We start from the raw sequence: 17,863 nt of genomic DNA on the forward strand, positions 1-17,863 counted from the left end.
GCAACCAGAACTATGACTGACAGCACTCTACCAGGACATATCCAAGCTTCAGAGACTCCATATCATTTCTAGACTATCTATATCAATAACATTTATCCACATCATATAATCTGAGGTGGCTTACCACCTATTTGACAATACTTCCCGTGTAATTCAGCATACCAACCAATCCTACCGAGTTTAATGTTTTTCTCTGAGATGTCTCAGGGGCCCTCTGAAGCATCCCAAAGTTAGCTGAAGTCAAAAGAACTTTAATTAGAGTTTGGTAAGAAGTTTATCAAAACTATTGAAAAGTTTCACACAATCTGTTATCAAAAGCATTCTAAGTAAACTTGTTCTTAACAGAGAGGAACCAAATCTAGTCCTGTACCAGATTACTTTTAATAAAATCCATTTACCTAATTAAATTTAATCTAATCTCAGCCCAACCATGTACAGAACTCCTTTTTTAAGGCTCCCGTTCTACCAACCTTCCACAACCTCCTGTACCCATATTAGTTTGTCCTTGCTTTTTCCCCCATCTAGAAACAACCAGCTCTAGGACCAAATCACATTCTCTTCCCTGAACAAAATGCAATTCCATTCTTCATACCTCTCTTTACTCAAAACATACATTCTACTTTCCTATTGTATACTAAAATATTTCACTTATTTTTAGTAGCTTCAATGACATGTTTAAATTAGAATCCTCAACTCTTAATAACTTTAATTTCTAGTGAAAACCAAGATATAAACAACTATGGATTCGGTAGATTGGCAAACATAAATACCAGTAATAATTTCCAAAAACCATGTGCTTTTTATAGGAAATATCTCAGGGTGGCACCAAACATATTCATCAATGGTCCTAAAGACCCTTAGTTTTTCTGTAAAGGGGAGCCAATGTTCAATTAATGTTTCAGTATCTTACTTTGTTTGGGAATGACCTAGCCATTCAACAAACTTAATTTGGCACAACTCTAAAATTTCAAGTTACCAAATATCTGGAGAGCTCATCTTTAAGTAGATATTTCTAAAACATAATTATTTCCATGGAGTTCACCTAAAAGCTCCCATCTCATCTGCATTTAACTTATAAGAATTACATCATACCAAGTCAATTTTTTTCTTTCTGCTGACAAACTGCGACAGAAACATGAACTTACTGAACGTTGGTAAACTTAGGTGCAATACAAGACATGTCTGTAATGATTATACCAACAAGCTTAAGCTAGCTTTAATATCAGGTATCAATTCAATATTAAATATTCCCTAAATCACATGAACCTGAAATCTGTTCTATTTAGCTTCATTTTTACTGAAAAGTATTTAACTTGTAAGCACTTACTTTTAAGTCAATTAAGTAGAGCTCAACTATAAGTTAATTTTTATGTAAAGACAGAACCAGATATCTCATTTTTTCCACGTGAGTTTTAAAAAACCTCTTTTTTTTTTCACCCTTGAGAGCCCAGGTAGATCATTTACATCACAAAGGCAAAAGAAGAGAAATAGAAATTCCTCCCCTAACTGCTTTTTACAAAACCCAACCATCTTGGCTCTCTTCAGGGATTTTTGTTTTTTTCAGTTCCCAAATGGCCACTTCAGCTTAAAGAAATAAGAGTAATAGACAGAATAACTTACATATATCATTTGTTCACACTCACATGCCAAACCAGGAAGAGAGAACAGGACTTGGGCTCCTGTACGGAAACACTCAAATACCTCCCCCCAAGGTAAAAGCCAAAGCAGTTGCAAAAGACCCCATTTTGATATAATAGCTGAGCCACTAAGGGCCACCGTTCTCCAGGTCTCATACAATGTTACAATAAAAGTATCATTTTCTTTCATTTATGGGAACATAGCTAAAGACTTCCCAATTTTGCCAAAATACCCCAGGGGACTATAAGATGGCATGGAGCTCAGAATAACCATAATAATTCACAGCTGGTATTAAATACTAAGCAAACAAAATGCAATGCAAAACGGTCTCTCAGGGTCACAGTTCCCTAGCCCAAAATGGAGATTCCCAACCAACGCTCCACTGCCAGTGAAGCCAACCCAATATATCCTTATACCCTGGTTTCATCACACAAGAGCCCCGTTACTCACCAAAGACGTCTCAACCAGCCAATGTAAGTACTGAAACACACAAACAAAAAACACGGTCCTACAAAGGATCAGACAAGGTGTAAGCCAAAATACCACTTCCACTCCCAGATGGAGGCTTCCAGAGTGGCCTGGCTCCCAAAAAAGAATGGCTCCAGAGTGGTTCCCAATGAGCCCAGAATGGCTCAATTCCCGGAAAGGCATGAGCCCAGGTGGAGGGGGTAGAATTTTCCCATCCTGCACAAGCCGGGGTAGCTCATCCCAAAATGATACATGCACAAACACAAACAATAAATAAGCTGCAGTCTCACAAACGGAAATTCAGAGGAGATGTAATCTACAAATTTCTCTTCCACTCCCAGCCTGAAGCCTCCAAACAGACTGGCCCAGCTCTTGAAAGAGAACAGACCCACAGTGGCTCACAAGGAGCCCAGAGGGACTCACTTCCAACAAGGGAATGCGCACAGATGCAATGGAGAGAATTCCTAGCCTGCACGAGCTGGAGTAACTTACCCCCAAGAGACAACAAACATGGACCGTAGTTCCAGACGTTTCTTGGTTTGAAACAGCCTCATGCCGGGGGCAGTGAGGTGCCTGTCAGAGTCCTTCCAAGATCCCCAGAGCAAAGTGAGTTCCGACAGCTATGGGAACCCAGGGAAGGGGCTGCCCCTGGCCAGGGTCAACCTGCCATGGCTGTCTCCCCAAAATTGTTTCCAGTGGAAGTTCTTCATGTGCTTGAGGCACAGGGAGGCCAAACAACACGTCAGCATCTGAGTTTGGAGCAGAGAAAGGTTTTTATCAGGGCAGAGCAATGAGGACGAATGGCTAGTGCCAACAACAACAACAACAACAAAAATCCCCAAACTCCCTGAACGGTTTCAGCTGAGCCTTTTTAAAGGCCATTGGAGGGAGGGGCGTCCCAGGGTTTGTGGTCAGCTGTGCACAGTTCTCAGAATTGATGGTGATTAGTTGATGGTGATCATCCTGAGGCACCAGAGGGTCTGGAGGCCATGTGCTCATGATCATCAGGTAGTTAATTTCTTCCATTTGGTGGTGGTTTTAGTACCTGAAAAACGCAGGAAACATACATCAGATACAATTATCTGGGTACTTCAGAGAGGAGCTAAAGCAGAGGATATGGGGGAGGGGTCCGTCCCAAGAAGGTCCCTAGGGTACTGCCCAGATTCGCTATCAGCATCTGTTTGTTTCTCAGTAACCCAACCTGCAACACAACACATACCCCACAAAACAAAATTCGGGCTTCCAAGTTTTCTGGTTCCTGGTGCCTGCCTCTTGGGTGGACACAGCTGAACTTCCATTTTCCAGCCTTTATCCTAACCCAGATCAAGTGGAAACAAAAGCCTTCGACCAGAACATTCATTTTCTCTTTCAGGACTACCACTAATAGTCATGAAATGTTGAGCAAATCACTTTATTTCTCTGGGTCTTCGTTTTCATACCTGTCCACTGAGTCGTCAGGAAAGAACCTTCTAATCCTCACTCTGAACAGTCAACCCGACAGCTGACCTCACTCAGCACCTTCTGAGCCACCAAAATGGTTTTAACCAGCCCTAATGTACACTTTCTCACAGTATTTCAGTCTAAGCTAAGATGCTTTACTGGAGAGCACTCCCAGCTTTCTAGCTGTTAAACTGAACTCAAACTATGACTTTGGCAAAGGGCCAGTTCCCAAAGTGGTTAGGAGGGTTGCACCATGCTGCCTGGCGCAGGGATGGGAGACAGGGATGACAGGGGACAGCAAGAGGGTTCAGTCCTATAATGAAGGGGCTGGGCTTGTCCGTCTACCCCATGGACATAGAAAAGGGAGAGGAAGGGTTTGAGGGCCCGGATAGGAATTCAATCATAGCCCCACATAACTTCTTCCTCCCCTGTCCCTGCCATGTCTGTCCTTGCAGGCAATATCCTTTCTCTATACTCCAACAGCTCAAACTTCTCTCCTCCAGGACCACTCAAGTCTCCCTTTTCCTTCAAAACTGCCATTTAACAATATCACCACAAAACTAGTCCTACAGTGTTGATGTTTAACTTAAGTGATTAGCTGTGATGCTATCGAGAATACTTACTGGTTTAAAGATTTTCCTTCCAGTGACTGAAAAAAACAGATTACAAGAACGAATGTAGGAAAATCTCCAAAATACTCCTAAGTGTTTTTGCTTCTGGTGTCTGATTTGTAGTTCCATTACTTTCTCTGTGATCTTAAATGGAAATCCAGATGCTTTTATTCTTTTGAAGATAAACACTTCCTCTTGTTGCTCCCATCCCCCAAATTTTGTCTCTAGCAAGGCCACGTGGATTCTTTCTGTCATCTAGCCCCTATTCCTGGTATAAGCATGTAATCTGGCCTGCAAATCCAGTCAGGCTCTCTGACCCTATGGGCAGCTGGCATCTCCAAGTATCTCTGAAAAATACTGTATGACTCCTTTAGAAGCTTCCTCTCAACCTATACAAAAATTTTACTGAACTCTCCCAACTTACTTCAATGTTCCTTCCAGTGCTACTGAATCAGTAGAGCCCCAACTAAGGTTCCAAAATTACCTTTCTCATTCTGCTCACCCATTCAAAATTCCCATTCTCTGATCAATGTGCGAATGATAACAGCTAAATGCCCAGCCAACCGCAACAGGCTTTAAGGGAGTGGCACAAAGCAGCCCACAGCTAAAAAGCCAATTCTTTAAGTCTCCTTATGTACAGAGAAAAATATGTATTCCACAGTTGATGTGAAGATTAAGTGAAAGTGCCTAATTCCCAGTATGTAAAAATAATTTTTAAAAGTAACAAAACAGATGCCAGGATGGCTTCTGTTTTTCGTATGTTGTGTGTGGGTTTTTTATTTTTTTAGATGTCTAGTCCTGGGATTGAATTTTCTGCCCAGTCTTTAAATAGGGAGAAAAATATATATATATATATATATATATATTTTACATATATATATATGTATGCATGTATATATATATACACACACACATATACATATATACATTCCTCCCCTCTTAGAATCCTGTAGGTTGCTGTAAATGGGAAACTGGCTGATTTCAGCTATTACTGACAAATAATTGAAAGAATAAAAGTTAATGCCCTTTTTCCTACCTGAAGCCTATCAAGGTTCCCAGTAATAATAGCCATTATATATTGAGTTTGTTTCGATCACTGATAGTTTATTTCCATGCAGGCAGGCAAAGATTAGTAATACCATCGTCTCTGGAGTATTGCTGAAGACGCTGAAGCGTGGTGAGCGGAGACATTAGGTGTTTTTTTCATTTTCATACGCGTTTAGAGTTAATAGGATAGGTCTTCCCAGTCCAAGGCTGCGGGGCTTTCGCTTCTCTCCCCAGCGCGCACGCCCCCGCCTCCGCAATCTTCACAAACAAGGTGGCCACGTGCGGAGGGCGCGGCCTGCCTGGGGAAGGATTTGGGAAACCCCGCCCTGGAGGAGGGACCATACTGGGCGTGGCCTCATGCGGATCGCCGGAGGATCCGTACGGGACGGCCGCAGAGCCGTAAAGAGCTCCACGAGTCGTGAAGTGCCGAGACGCGGAAGCTTTGCTTTACGACTATTAGATTGAACGCGCTGGCCCGGCGTTTGCTGCTTGCTGTTTCTGTGATCCACACGTGGGCTGCTGTCGGTCTTCCGGCCGGTAATTCATTCCTTTTGGTGTGGACCAGCCACATTGAAGGACAGAGTGGCAGCGGAGGTCAACAGTCGTGAGCTGATGAATTTTGCTGGTGAAAATGAAGAGACGTCGGGAGGTCTCCAGAGTGGAGCTGAGGGGGCGCGGCAAAGTCTCGAGACAGGTAGCGGGAGAGTCAGGGGGGTAGCAGGGACGGAGGAGGCCGGCGATGGAGAGGCGGGGAATGGACTGACTGGCATGGAGAAGCCAGGGGAAGGAGAAGAAGGAAGTGGACTCAGGGCAGAGGAAATGCCAGTGGACCTAACGGTTGTGAAGCAAGAAGTAATGGACTGGTCAGAAATGGAAGAAGGTATGCCGAATGACCTTCAGTGGGTAAAGCGGGAGGTAAAGGATGAGCCCGAGGTGAAAGAGGAAAAACCTGGCGCATTGGAGATGAAGCAGAAGATGGATAGTAGTTTGATGGTAAAAGAAGAGACTATGGAAGAACCAGAGGTAAAGGAAGAGAAAGTGAACGTGAAAGAAGTAATGTATTGGCTAGAAGTAAAGGAAGAGAAGAAAGATAACTTGGAGATTAAACAGGAGGAGATGTTTATTGATCAGAACATTAAAAAGGAGGAAATAATGGATGAAATGAATGTAAAAGAAGAGAAGTATTTACCCAAAGAAGAAGTGATGGTTGATACAAAGGTGAAAGATGAGTCTCAGATAAATCCCCCAGTGGGCTCCAAGCGGAAACTGGCCATGTCAAGGTAGGCCAAGGAGAAATCCATTGGGGGAATAAAGTTGTGGACTCCTCTGTGGTCTAGATTGAAAGAAACTGCCCTACCAGCAGGGTGTGGAATAATAATGAATTAAATAAGCGCTAGTTTAGGTCCCTGGAGCCTGAGTGATGGTGGAGGCAGGGGTGTTTGAGAAAGGAGGGTTTTGTCAGATGACAGCAAATTCAGTGAAAATATGTGAGATTGGTACTAGTGTCCAGTGGCCATGTTAGGAAGTGAAAATTGTGAGGAACCAAAAATCCCTTGGACCAGAATCTGGCTTGACCTAATATGCTCTTGGCTCAATATTCCTTTGAGAGAGGAGAGTTTTGAAGAAAGTCTAATAAAACTGGCAAGGACAAAGAGGATTAAGTTAAATTAGACAAATACACTTGAACTCATCCAACTGTCTAGTCTCTCTATGGGTACTATGATTACTTATTACTTCAGATTTAATTTCCTTATAGTGTGATCATGTGGCAGCATAGGACTTAAAAAAAGTTAGTCAGAGTCTTGGGTTATTATTGCCTCAAACACAGTGGGTCAAATGGAAGTAGCTCTAGTTTGATTGTCAGTATCCCTAGATCCTAGAACAGGAATTGGAGACAGATGATGGGGTAAAAGCATTTCTACATTATTTTGATGCCCATTCTGGGTTGAGTATCAAGTTTAGGAAACAAGATGCAGCTGCTACTCTCTGAATTTGTCAGGGTCTTACATCTTTTTTTGGTGTGTGTGCCTTTAAGGTATCTAAACATAGCTAACGGATTGGACTTCTTTTATAGGAGTTACTTGCATCTCCTTTATTCACTCCATATCTGTAAATTGATTGTGATGAATAATTGACTCATCATTAAAAGTTTGTAAATAAATAAGTAGAATTAACATTTGATAATTTATTAAGTTTCATGTGGACTTTTGTAGGTGTGAAACTTGTGGAACAGAAGAAGCAAAGTACAGATGTCCACGTTGTATGCGATATTCCTGCAGGTACATATGTAATTTACTACTTTATTATCTCTTTCTCTGCCCTTCTTACCTCAAAGTATAAACGTACCTCCGGTTTGTCTCTTCAGTTTGCCCTGTGTAAAGAAACACAAAGCAGAACTGACTTGTAATGGAGTTCGAGATAAAACTGCATATGTTTCAATACAAGAATTTACTGAAATGAATCTCCTAAGTGGTAAGCCATCTTATGTATAATTGATGCTTCCTGGCCATTGGCATATATCATGTGTTTATTTTTCTATTTTGAAACTTGTAGATTATCGATTCTTGGAAGATGTGGCAAGAACAGCAGACCATGTTTCTAGAGACGCTTTCTTGAGAAGACCACTAAGCAATAAACATGTAAGTATTCTAATCCCTTTCAGTTAGAATTTCTTCTAATCAATTAGATTTTTTTTTTAACTCAACAAATGATACTAAGTGGCTACTAGGATCAAAGGCTGTTCCAGTTACTAGGGATACAGCAGTGACCAAAACAAAGTCCTTCCTCTCATGGAGCTTGTAATTTAGTGGGAGAGACAGAAGATGAGTAGAGGAACAATACAACAATACAACAACAGACAGAGTCCAGTGCATGAGGAAGATAAAGAAGGCACAGGAGATTGAAGAAAATGAAAATGGTGTTTTTTGGCAAGGTGGGTGGGTTGTGAGAGTAATATTTTCAATATAGTAGTCAGGAGAGGCTTCTCTGAGAGATGACATTTAAGCAGCAGTCTGAATGTTGAGAAAGAGGCAGTCATGCGACCGTTTAGGGTAAGACTTTCCAGGTAGAGACAAAAGCAAGAGTAAAGACTGAGTCAGGAACGAAGTTGGTGTGTTTGAGGAATTGAAAGAGGGGCAGGGTGACTGAAGAGGAGGAGCAGGTTGAACATGAGGTTAGAGAAACTGATGAGGGCTCCTAATGTGTTCTAAGCGAAAGTGGAAGCCTGGGAGGACATTGAGCATGTTTGCTTTTTGAAAGGTCACTCTTGCTGCCCTCTGGAAAAAGGACTTGAGCAGGCAAGAGTGGAAGATTGGAAGCTGAGAGACCAGTTGTAAGGCTAATGCTGTGGTTTCAGCCAGAGATGAGGGTAGCTTGGGTGATGCTGTTAGAATTATTGGAAAGTGATTAGATTTCAGCTTTGAGGGAAGAGCTAATGGGACTTGGTGTTTTCATATACTTAATTTCCGTATCTTTTATCCTATTTTTATTCCTTAGCTCTGTGCGAAATTAAGGCTTACCCATTTGAAATATTTTGCAGCTGCAATTCTCAAAATTCTTTAATCACATCATGGATTTACATTCATTGTTTTCAGAGACCATTTTGGTATTGGAGTTGCAGAATTTAAACACTTTATTTTTTTGGTATTATTGGTACAGACATGAAATTACACATATCTGAAAGAAAAATTACCATACATCAAGTCTTTTTTTAATTAGGCATAATTAAATTCTACTTAAAAGATAAATTTACTTTTTAAATTTTTTCTTTTTATTGTGAACTATGGCATGCATATAAAAAAGCATAAAATAGAAATACATCATTTAATGAATAATTTAGGGAGTGGACATCCATGTAACTACCACCTAGGTCTAGAATTAGAACATCACCCACTTCTCAGAAGTCCCTGCCACCACCTTGTGCCCTTCCCTGATTCATTCTGGGTTTTCTGTAATAACAAAAAAATTTTAGAGGCCGTGCTATGAAGAAAACTTCTGTTTATGAATTATGGTTCGCTTATCCATGTGTTTTTCCAGGGTTTATACTTGGGAGGAGAATGGCTTTGTTGCGGGGTATACAAATCTTCAGTTTAACTAGATGTTACCAAAACATTTTTCAAAGTGGGGATACCAGGTTCTACTCCCAGCAGTGTTTAAGTCTGCTTAGTGTCACATCCTCTCCAGTACTTGATTTGGTCAGACTATGTTATTTTACTGTTGGTTTTAATTTGTAGTTCTTTAATTCTTAGTGAGATTAAGCACCTTTCAAATGTTGTATTGGCCAATGTGGATTTCCTGTTTTGTGGAATGCCTGTGAAGTCTTTTGCTCATCTTGTCATTGGTCACCTGTTTTTTTTCCTTACTGGTTTGTAGTAATTCTTTGTACTTTTGGATGCTAGTTGTTGGTTATATGTATTGTAAATTCTTTTTTTCATTCTGTGGCTTGTTTTTTTCACTTTCTGTAGTGTCTTCTGGTGAACAGATGTTCTTATTTTAATGTAGTAAAATTTATCATATGTTTCCTTTACAGTTAACAATTTTATGTGTTTATAAATAAACCCTTCCCCACCTTGAGGTTATGAAGCTCTTCTCCCATAATTATTTTCTAAAAGCTTTATAGTGTTGCATCTCACATTTATATCTGTAAACACGGAATTGTTTTTTGTGTATCATGTGAAGTTGAAGTCCCATTTAACTTTACACATGGATAACCCACTTTTTCTAGCACTATTTATTGAAAAGCTCATCCTTTCCCTACTGCTCTGCAGGACCATCTTTGTCATATATGGAGCATCCGTATATGCTTGGGTCAGTTTGTAATCTCTCTGTTACATTCTGTTGCTCTACCTGTCTATCCACACCAGTACTCAGTATGCTCTTAATTATTGCAGTCTTTTACTGAAACTTGCTACCTCATAGAGTAAGTCCTCCCACTTTGTTCATTTTTTAGAGTATGGCTATATTCTTGAGTACATGACTACGGCTCTTTGTAATTCTGTACAAATATGGGAAATCAGCCTATTGATTCTACAGTCCCCCTGCCTGACCTGGGAATTTTGATTGGGGTTGCATTTATTTTGTAAAGTTACTTGGGTGATTGGACTTCTTTACAGCATTGAATCTTTAAATCCTTGACTTTTTTAAAGATGTGATTTGATATCTCTATTGAAGAAATTCTGTTCCTAGTTTGCTAACAGGTTTTAGCATGAATGGTGTTCATATTTTATCAAATGTTTTTTCTGTATTTGAATATTTCATTTTTGTTCTTTTAATCTATAATCTGGTAAGAATATAGATATTAATCTTCTAATCGATTTTCTATTTTTAGCTAAACTTGTGTAGTGTGTTAGTATAACACATATCATGCTTTTTACACTTGCCAGAATTCAATTGTGTTATGTATGTGTACACATTATAAATTCATTCATTTTGTATTTCTGTTCATGAGTGAGATGACCTCTAGTTTTCCTTTTTAGTATTCTGAGGTTTCTATATCAATATGATTGTAGTTTCATAAAATTATTTAGGAATGTTCCCATTTTGTTCTTGGATACATTAACTGATTTGGGGATTATTTCTGTCTTGGAATTTGGTGAAGTTTATTAATGAACCAACATGGGCTTAGAGTCTCGGCTGCTGAGGTTATTCTTTGCTATTTATGGGACTGTTCAGGTCCCTGACTTCTTGAATCATTGTTAGTAGATTACATTTTTCTAAGAATTTGTCCATTTTATCTAAGTTTTCAAATGTCCTGACATAAAGTTCAACATAACAGTTTTGTTTATGAGTCTGTGGGAATTGTCATGTTATTGTTTGTGATACTGCTTATTTGTGTCTTCTTTTTTTCTGGATTAGTTGCTATTATGAATTTCTTTTCTATTTTGTTAACATGTCCTCTTGACTTTTGTTATATCCTTTTTTATTTTTAGCATTTCTGCATTGTGGCCAGAGAACAAGTTCTTTCTGAGTTGTTCTTTTAAAATTACATTAAGACTTGTGTTTGTGGCCCAGCATATGATCAAGTTTTGTAATGTTCTCTGTTTGCTTGGGGGAAAAAAAGTATTCTGCGGTTGGTAAATATAGTATTCTATATATCCCTTTTAGGTCAGAATTGTTAATTATGTTGTTCAGATTGTTTTTAATATTACTGATTTTTTTTTTTTTGGTCTGTTCTATCAGTTACTGAGAAAGGTATGTTAACATTTCCCGATAGATAAAATCAAAAGGATTTGTATGTTTCTCCTTGTGGTTCAGTTAGCTTTGCATCATATGCTTTAAAGCTAAATTATTAGATGCATATGCCTCAGGAAATATGTATTCTTGGTGTATCTGACCTTTAGCATTATGATGTGACCCTTTTTGTCTCTAGCTTTTTGTGTACTTTGTCTAGTATTAAACTATTTCAGTCCTTTGGTTGATATTTGCATGATGTATTTTTTCCCTTTTTTTAATTTAGGCCCTTCTGAATCCTTATGTTCTGGATATATCTTTCCTAAGTACCATATAGTTGGGTTCCAGTTTTTTCTCCAGTCTGACAGTCTATCACTTTTAACTGAATCATTAAGTTCATTTAAATTTTAATGAAATTACCTATATACTTGACTTTAAATGTCTCACCTTACTTATGCTATTTGTTCATTTGGCTTACTTTGTTTTTTCGTCTTGTCTTTTGGACTAACTGGGTGATTTTTTATCGTTTGAATTTTTCAATCAGTTTGGAAGTTATACACCTTTTTTCTGTCCTTTCATTGGTTAGGCTAGACATTACATGCATGCTTCATTTACAAGTATCTAAAGTTAATCAGTAAAAAATTAAGTTAAGCAGTACCTTAACCTGGTTAGACTGTGCAGTGACCTTGGAGTAAGAGTTGGTAAACCTCTTCTGTAAGGGGTCAGATAGTAAATATTTTTGCCAGACCATATGGTTTCTGTCACCACTACTCAACTCTGCTACTATAGCAAGAAAGCACCCATGAATAGGATGCAAACAATTGCGTGGGGCTGTATGCCAAAAAAATGTGCTTATAAAAATAGGCAGCAGACAGGATTTGGCTCTACTTTGCCAGCAGTTACCTTTGAACACTTAAATTCCATTTAACACTCTACTGACTTTTCATATTGGTTTCAGGTATTTAAATTGTCTTTTTTTTTTTTAAATCTCTATACAGTATTACTGTTTTATCCAGTCAGTATTTTGGTTTATCTTCATGTTTCCCACTTTCTTTGCTCTTTCTTCTGTCATCATCGTAGACTTATAATCTGAAACCTCACTTTCTACCTCAAGTACATCTTTCAGAATGTCCTTTAGAGAGGGTTTGTTAGTTGCCAACTTTTAGATTACTCTATTGGTTTTTTGTTTGAATTTTTATTTATTTCATCCTCACTCCTAAAGGACTTTTCTCTAGAATTGTGGGTTCAAAATTATTTTCCATTATCTGTGGCTTCCATTGTTATTGTTGTAAAAGCATCTGTCATTTTTAACTGCTTTTGAAATCTTTTTTCTCTTATTTTTGCTGTTCTGCATTTTTACTGTAATGTGAGAATGCAAATTTCTTTATATTTATCTTACATGAGAAACATTAGGTTTCTTGAATCAATGGAGTGTCTTTCATCAATTCTGGGAAATTATCAGCTTATTTCTATTAAAATATTATCTCTGCCTTATTCATTCTGTTTTCTTCTTCTAAAACTACTGTTAAATGTGGTTTAGGCCTTCTCCTTACATCCTTTAACCTCTTGTGATTTTGTCATCTTTTTTATCTCTAATGCATTCTGAAAAGTTTTGGTTGTTTAGTTCTTTAGAAAAAGTCTGCTGAGTCACTTTTTGTAGTTTCTCTTCACCGCAGATATTTTCAAGCTTTCTTTTATTCCTTTAGATTTTGCAGAGCTGTCCTGTAATCTGTGTATGATTCTTTCAGTGCCTGAATATATGGAGAGCTCTCTCAGCTACTTCTTGTTTTCCTTTTTGGTTCCTGTACTGAGCCTTGGTTACTTATATTTTTTTATGCTTATTTATATTTTGTTGAATACCGCTTTTTTCTTCTTTAAAAATTACTTGTGAGAATTTTTTTAAAGACTGGAACAAACAGGCCTTCTTTTATTCTACCGGGCACCTAAGAACTTTGCCAGTCTGGACTATCTCAAACCAAGTCGAAGGTTTAAGTTTCCCTTAACCACGCAAGCAAGGCAAATCGCTTCAAGGGTGAGCAAGGACTGGCATCTGGCCACGACCTCTAATGGGTTTTTTTTTCTCCCCCGCCTCCCCATTACAGGCCGACTAATACAAAATTTCTAGCATGCTCTGGGGGTAGAATTTATTTCTGATGACCTTTATCCTGAGGGTGTATTATTTTGTGACTCAGCTTCATCTGAGAGGGGTTCCTAGAAGATTACTGGGTCTTGACTCTGACCTCTTGCCAAGGAGGCTGTTGGAAGAGGAAGCCTGTATTCGTCAGAATTAGCAATAGTGGCTTCATTGCTTTGCTTACCTGAGTTTTAATTTTTCATTACATATTGGCCTGTAGTTTCCTGACTGTTTCTGTCAGCTTTTTAATTAATGTTTTTAAGGTGATTAAAAAAAATTTATGTTTACATATTTCCCTCCTTTATCTGGCATCCTTAGATGTTTTCAGTGGGAGAGTTGGTCCTTATAATCACTGCCATTATTCAAACCAAAGTCCCATATGGTGTAAAATTGCTTGTAATTTCTTAAGTCATTATCCTGCTTAGCCAGTGATAGCTAGCCATTCCTTTCCCTTGGCTTATGACTTGATTTTCTCTTTGCATTGCAGAGTCTAGCTCCCGCTCACCTGACCAAAGGCTGACATTTGTATTCTGCCACTTCTCTGAGTGATCCTTCTTCTTTCTTGATATGACTTCTTTCACTGCTCTCTGGAGTTGACTCATTCAGTTCAAACAACCTAGGTGGTCAGTGGAGTAGCACGTGTCAGAACCAGGATGTTCTCACATCCCGTTTTGTGCATCCTATGACAGAGGCTGCTTTAAGTTAAGCCTTGTGTTAGGCAGTGCTCTAGTTCCTCCTCTGAATGAGCTACATGTCTAGTAATAAAAGTAGGCATAAATATAGCTAACTATGGTATGAAACCATCAGTTAAAAAGAGAATTGTGTAGGTAATCCCTGTGATTGCTAAATGGCCTGTATTTTTTTTTTAATCCTCATGAAAATCTTCTTTTGGCTTATGGAATGTGTGGTTAAAAGCAGTGTCTGGAATTAGACACAGCTGGATTTGAATATAGGCTTCACCTCTCAGAAATAGTTGAAATAGAAGAAACGGGGGCAGTAATAGCACCTGCCTCACAGTATCGTGCGGATTAAATGGAATGTTGCTGTTTAGTGCCGTTTGTGAAACATAAGTACACATAAATCTCTAACTATTATGTTTTGAACATTATTTTATGTGCTTCTGAAATTTAAGGCATTTTCAAAATTAATTTGTCTATTTGTTTTTGGTTGTTAGATGTACTTTATGAAAAATCGTGCTCGAAAGCAAGGTATTAACTTAAAGCTGCTACCCAATGGATTCACCAAAAGGAAAGAAAATTCAACATTTTTTGATAAGAAGTAAGTTTCTAACTTCTTTCTTAATGTATCAGATGTTCTGATTTGTTTAGGAACATCTTTTAAGGTTTAGTTTGCTGTGGAACATTGCTACTCAAAGTGTGGTCTGTGAGCTGTTTGTTTTTGGTCCAAGACAAGTTAACTGCACAAATTGGAAATAAGTATTTAGGAACTCATGCTAATTTTATGTCATGTGACTTTGCTAACATTTTGGGTTTGCTGTGTGTGTGTGTGTGTGTGTGTGTGTGTGTGAGAGAGAGGGAGGGAGGGAGGGAGGGAGAGAATATATGTATCTTTCTCTCTGGCACTTAAGATACCATGAAAGTATTTCAGAGGCTTCAACGACAAAGCCATAAATCAAAGCAGAATTCCTGCATATTTTTAACTGGAGCAGCTTAGCTTTTATACTCTTTTCTTTGAGATTCCAAATAAGATTTCATTTGAAAGCCAGTGATGGGGAAGAAAGGGGACTTGGAAAACATTTTGCTCTATAGTGAATCTGTGAGTACAAATAATATGACAGATATTAGTCTGCTGCTTTCTGAAAGTGCTGGGTCAAAAGGCCCCATTAGTACAGAGGGGAACAGGATCCCAAAGTATTCTATGTAGCCCACTAAATTATTGGGTAATACCTTTCAAAAGTCAAGATTCTGGATTTAGAGTCAAAAAACCTAAATGAGTCCCTCCCTCTTCAGTCTCTTTGAAACTGTGAGGCTCTGAGCAAATTACCCTTCCTCTGGGCTTCATCTATATAATGTGGGGGTTGTACTGGGTAAACTCTGAGTTTGCCTTCCAATTTACTACATAAATTAAAAGACAGAACCATTAGAGTTATTATTCTAATAAACCTACCTTTTCAAAAGATATAATTAGAGAATGGTGTTATCCATTTATGTGTTTCAAGACAAATATTTGCAAAGGTAGTTTTCCCTTTGGGGGGTTGGTTTCCAGGAGTGAAGTAATGCTTTGCATTTATCAAATATGAGATGATTCTTTTGTGTATTTTGGAACTGACATATTTAGAAATTGACATAATTTGTTTGAACTTTAAGGTAACTGGTTCCTGCCTTCTCAAATATAAAATGTATTCCTATTTTATGAAAGAAACCATTCAGAATGGTTTTACTACTACTACTATAGCCTCAGCTGTAAAGTTTTGGGGTCTTCGTATAGATCACAAATTTATACTGTTATTTTGAAACACCTCTGATCTCTGAAATGGCAAATCGGAATTTTCTTGCATTATGCCTTTTGCTCATGAATTTATAATGATTTGGGGTTGGTTTTCTTATATTTTTAGTGTTTTTTTTTTATAAGGAGATTAGCGACATAGTACACAATAGGCTTTGGGGTCAATTTCTTAGTTGCTTTCGCATCTGTAAAATGGAGCTTACGACAGCTACTGTGAAGAGTTGTGACCTTAGTATCTTAACTCACCTAGACACTAACTGGAATGTAGAAGGCAAGCAGCGTGCAGTAGCACTTGTAAAAGTAATACATCCTCACAAAAAAGCTTAAAGGAGAAATAGCGCCTATAATTCCACTGTGTAGAGACAGCAGCCACAGATAATACTTCATTTCCTTCTAATCATGTTTGCTTTTTTTAATTAACAGAGTAAAACATAATACTAAATACTTACATAAGAGTATAAAAAGTTACATGACTCTCTTCAAGTTAAACATTATTTTTATGAATAAAGGCGCACACTTTTTTGCAGCTAGCTTTTTTCTATTTAACAGTATATTATGGGAGGGAGGGAAAAAGTTCAGTTACAAAAAACATGGTTAGCATGCATGAGGTCCTGATTTCAATCCCCAGTACCTCCATTAAAAAAAAAATGTGTGTATATATATATATATACACACATATATATAAAAACATGAATCTCTTTCTTGTTAATGCAAATTTGCCTTGCTGTGTTTAAGTAGTATATTCCAACTATGGCTACTGTATCCAAATTTATTTAATTATTCCCATATTCATGAACATTTAGCTAATTTCTAGCTTTTAGTTATTATAAATAACATTATAAACATCCTAGAACAAATTGTTTTGTGTGCTCATGTAACTCTTTCTGTAGGATCATTTCCTAGAAAATGGAGTTACTGGGTCAGAGACTGCATGCAGTTAAACTTTGGAGAGAAACTCCAATTGTCCTTCCACAAAAAGTACCACTTTGTACATTCGACAAAAAAGTATGAGTGCGTATTTTAGTCATACCTGCACTTTAATTGAATATTATTAAACTTTTTTGCATATCTGATTATTAGAGAAGCTTAACTTTTGAATTTTTATTTAAGATGTGCCTGTTTATATCATCTGGATCTGTTGCATACATTGAAAATGTCTTGCACCAGTCTGTTTATCCTTTAATTTTGTCTTCTCATCATTTTTGATGCATTTTAAAGAGTTGTAGAAAAAATTCTATAAAACATATAGCTACTAAAATGGAGTGGTTAAGAGCACAACCTGGAGCTAGGCTGCCTGGGTTCAAATTTCTAAGCAGCCTCTTCCTAGCTGTGTGATATTAAGCTAAGCCACCTAACTTCTTTGTGCCTCAGTTTCCTCATCTATAAAATGGGGCTAGTAATAAACTACAGATAAACCAGTTTTCATTTCCATTTGTAATAAATGAGAAGACCTGTTTAAACATCTCACTAGCACTGAGTTGTCTCTTTAAAAAAAAATTTATTTGCTAATTTGGAAGGTTGAAGTGGTGTTATGTTATAATTTACTGTTATTTAATTGCTATGGAGATATGGAATATTTGCCCACATGTTTTAGAGTGATATCTTAAAGTTCAGGTGTAAAGTCTGACTTAAACCAATCTGTTGTTGTAAGATGATCTTTCATTCTTAGAACTATTTTGGTGAAATAAATAATTCAAAATAATTTAGTGAAAAAATAATTCAAATCTATAACAGAATTTTTTCATTTGTTCATTGTTAAGTTGCCCATTATTATTTCTAAATGGAAAATGATTTTGTCACAAACTGAGTTTAAAATGTCTTTATTCAGATGGTAGATAAATAATAAAGCATTAAGGTAAGTTCCCAGTTAGTTGAAAGCCATACTTAGAAT

General features: G+C 37.8%; 1 protein-coding gene across 1 annotated transcript in view; it reads left to right on the top strand.

Annotated features, from left to right (window-relative positions):
• The first annotated feature begins 5,634 nt into the window (after positions 1-5,634).
• ZNHIT6 (zinc finger HIT-type containing 6) overlaps positions 5,635-17,863 on the top strand; it is a 49,778-nt gene continuing 37,549 nt past the window's right edge. The window contains exons 1-5 of the mRNA XM_010987173.3: positions 5,635-6,484; positions 7,418-7,483; positions 7,570-7,676; positions 7,758-7,843; positions 14,681-14,784. Coding sequence (XP_010985475.2) covers positions 5,817-6,484; positions 7,418-7,483; positions 7,570-7,676; positions 7,758-7,843; positions 14,681-14,784 — 1,031 coding nt within the window. The 5' untranslated portion in view covers positions 5,635-5,816. The remainder of the gene's footprint in view (positions 6,485-7,417; positions 7,484-7,569; positions 7,677-7,757; positions 7,844-14,680; positions 14,785-17,863) is intronic.

This window comes from Camelus dromedarius, chromosome 14, assembly GCF_036321535.1.
Source record: "Camelus dromedarius isolate mCamDro1 chromosome 14, mCamDro1.pat, whole genome shotgun sequence".
Lineage (NCBI taxonomy): Eukaryota > Metazoa > Chordata > Mammalia > Artiodactyla > Camelidae > Camelus > Camelus dromedarius.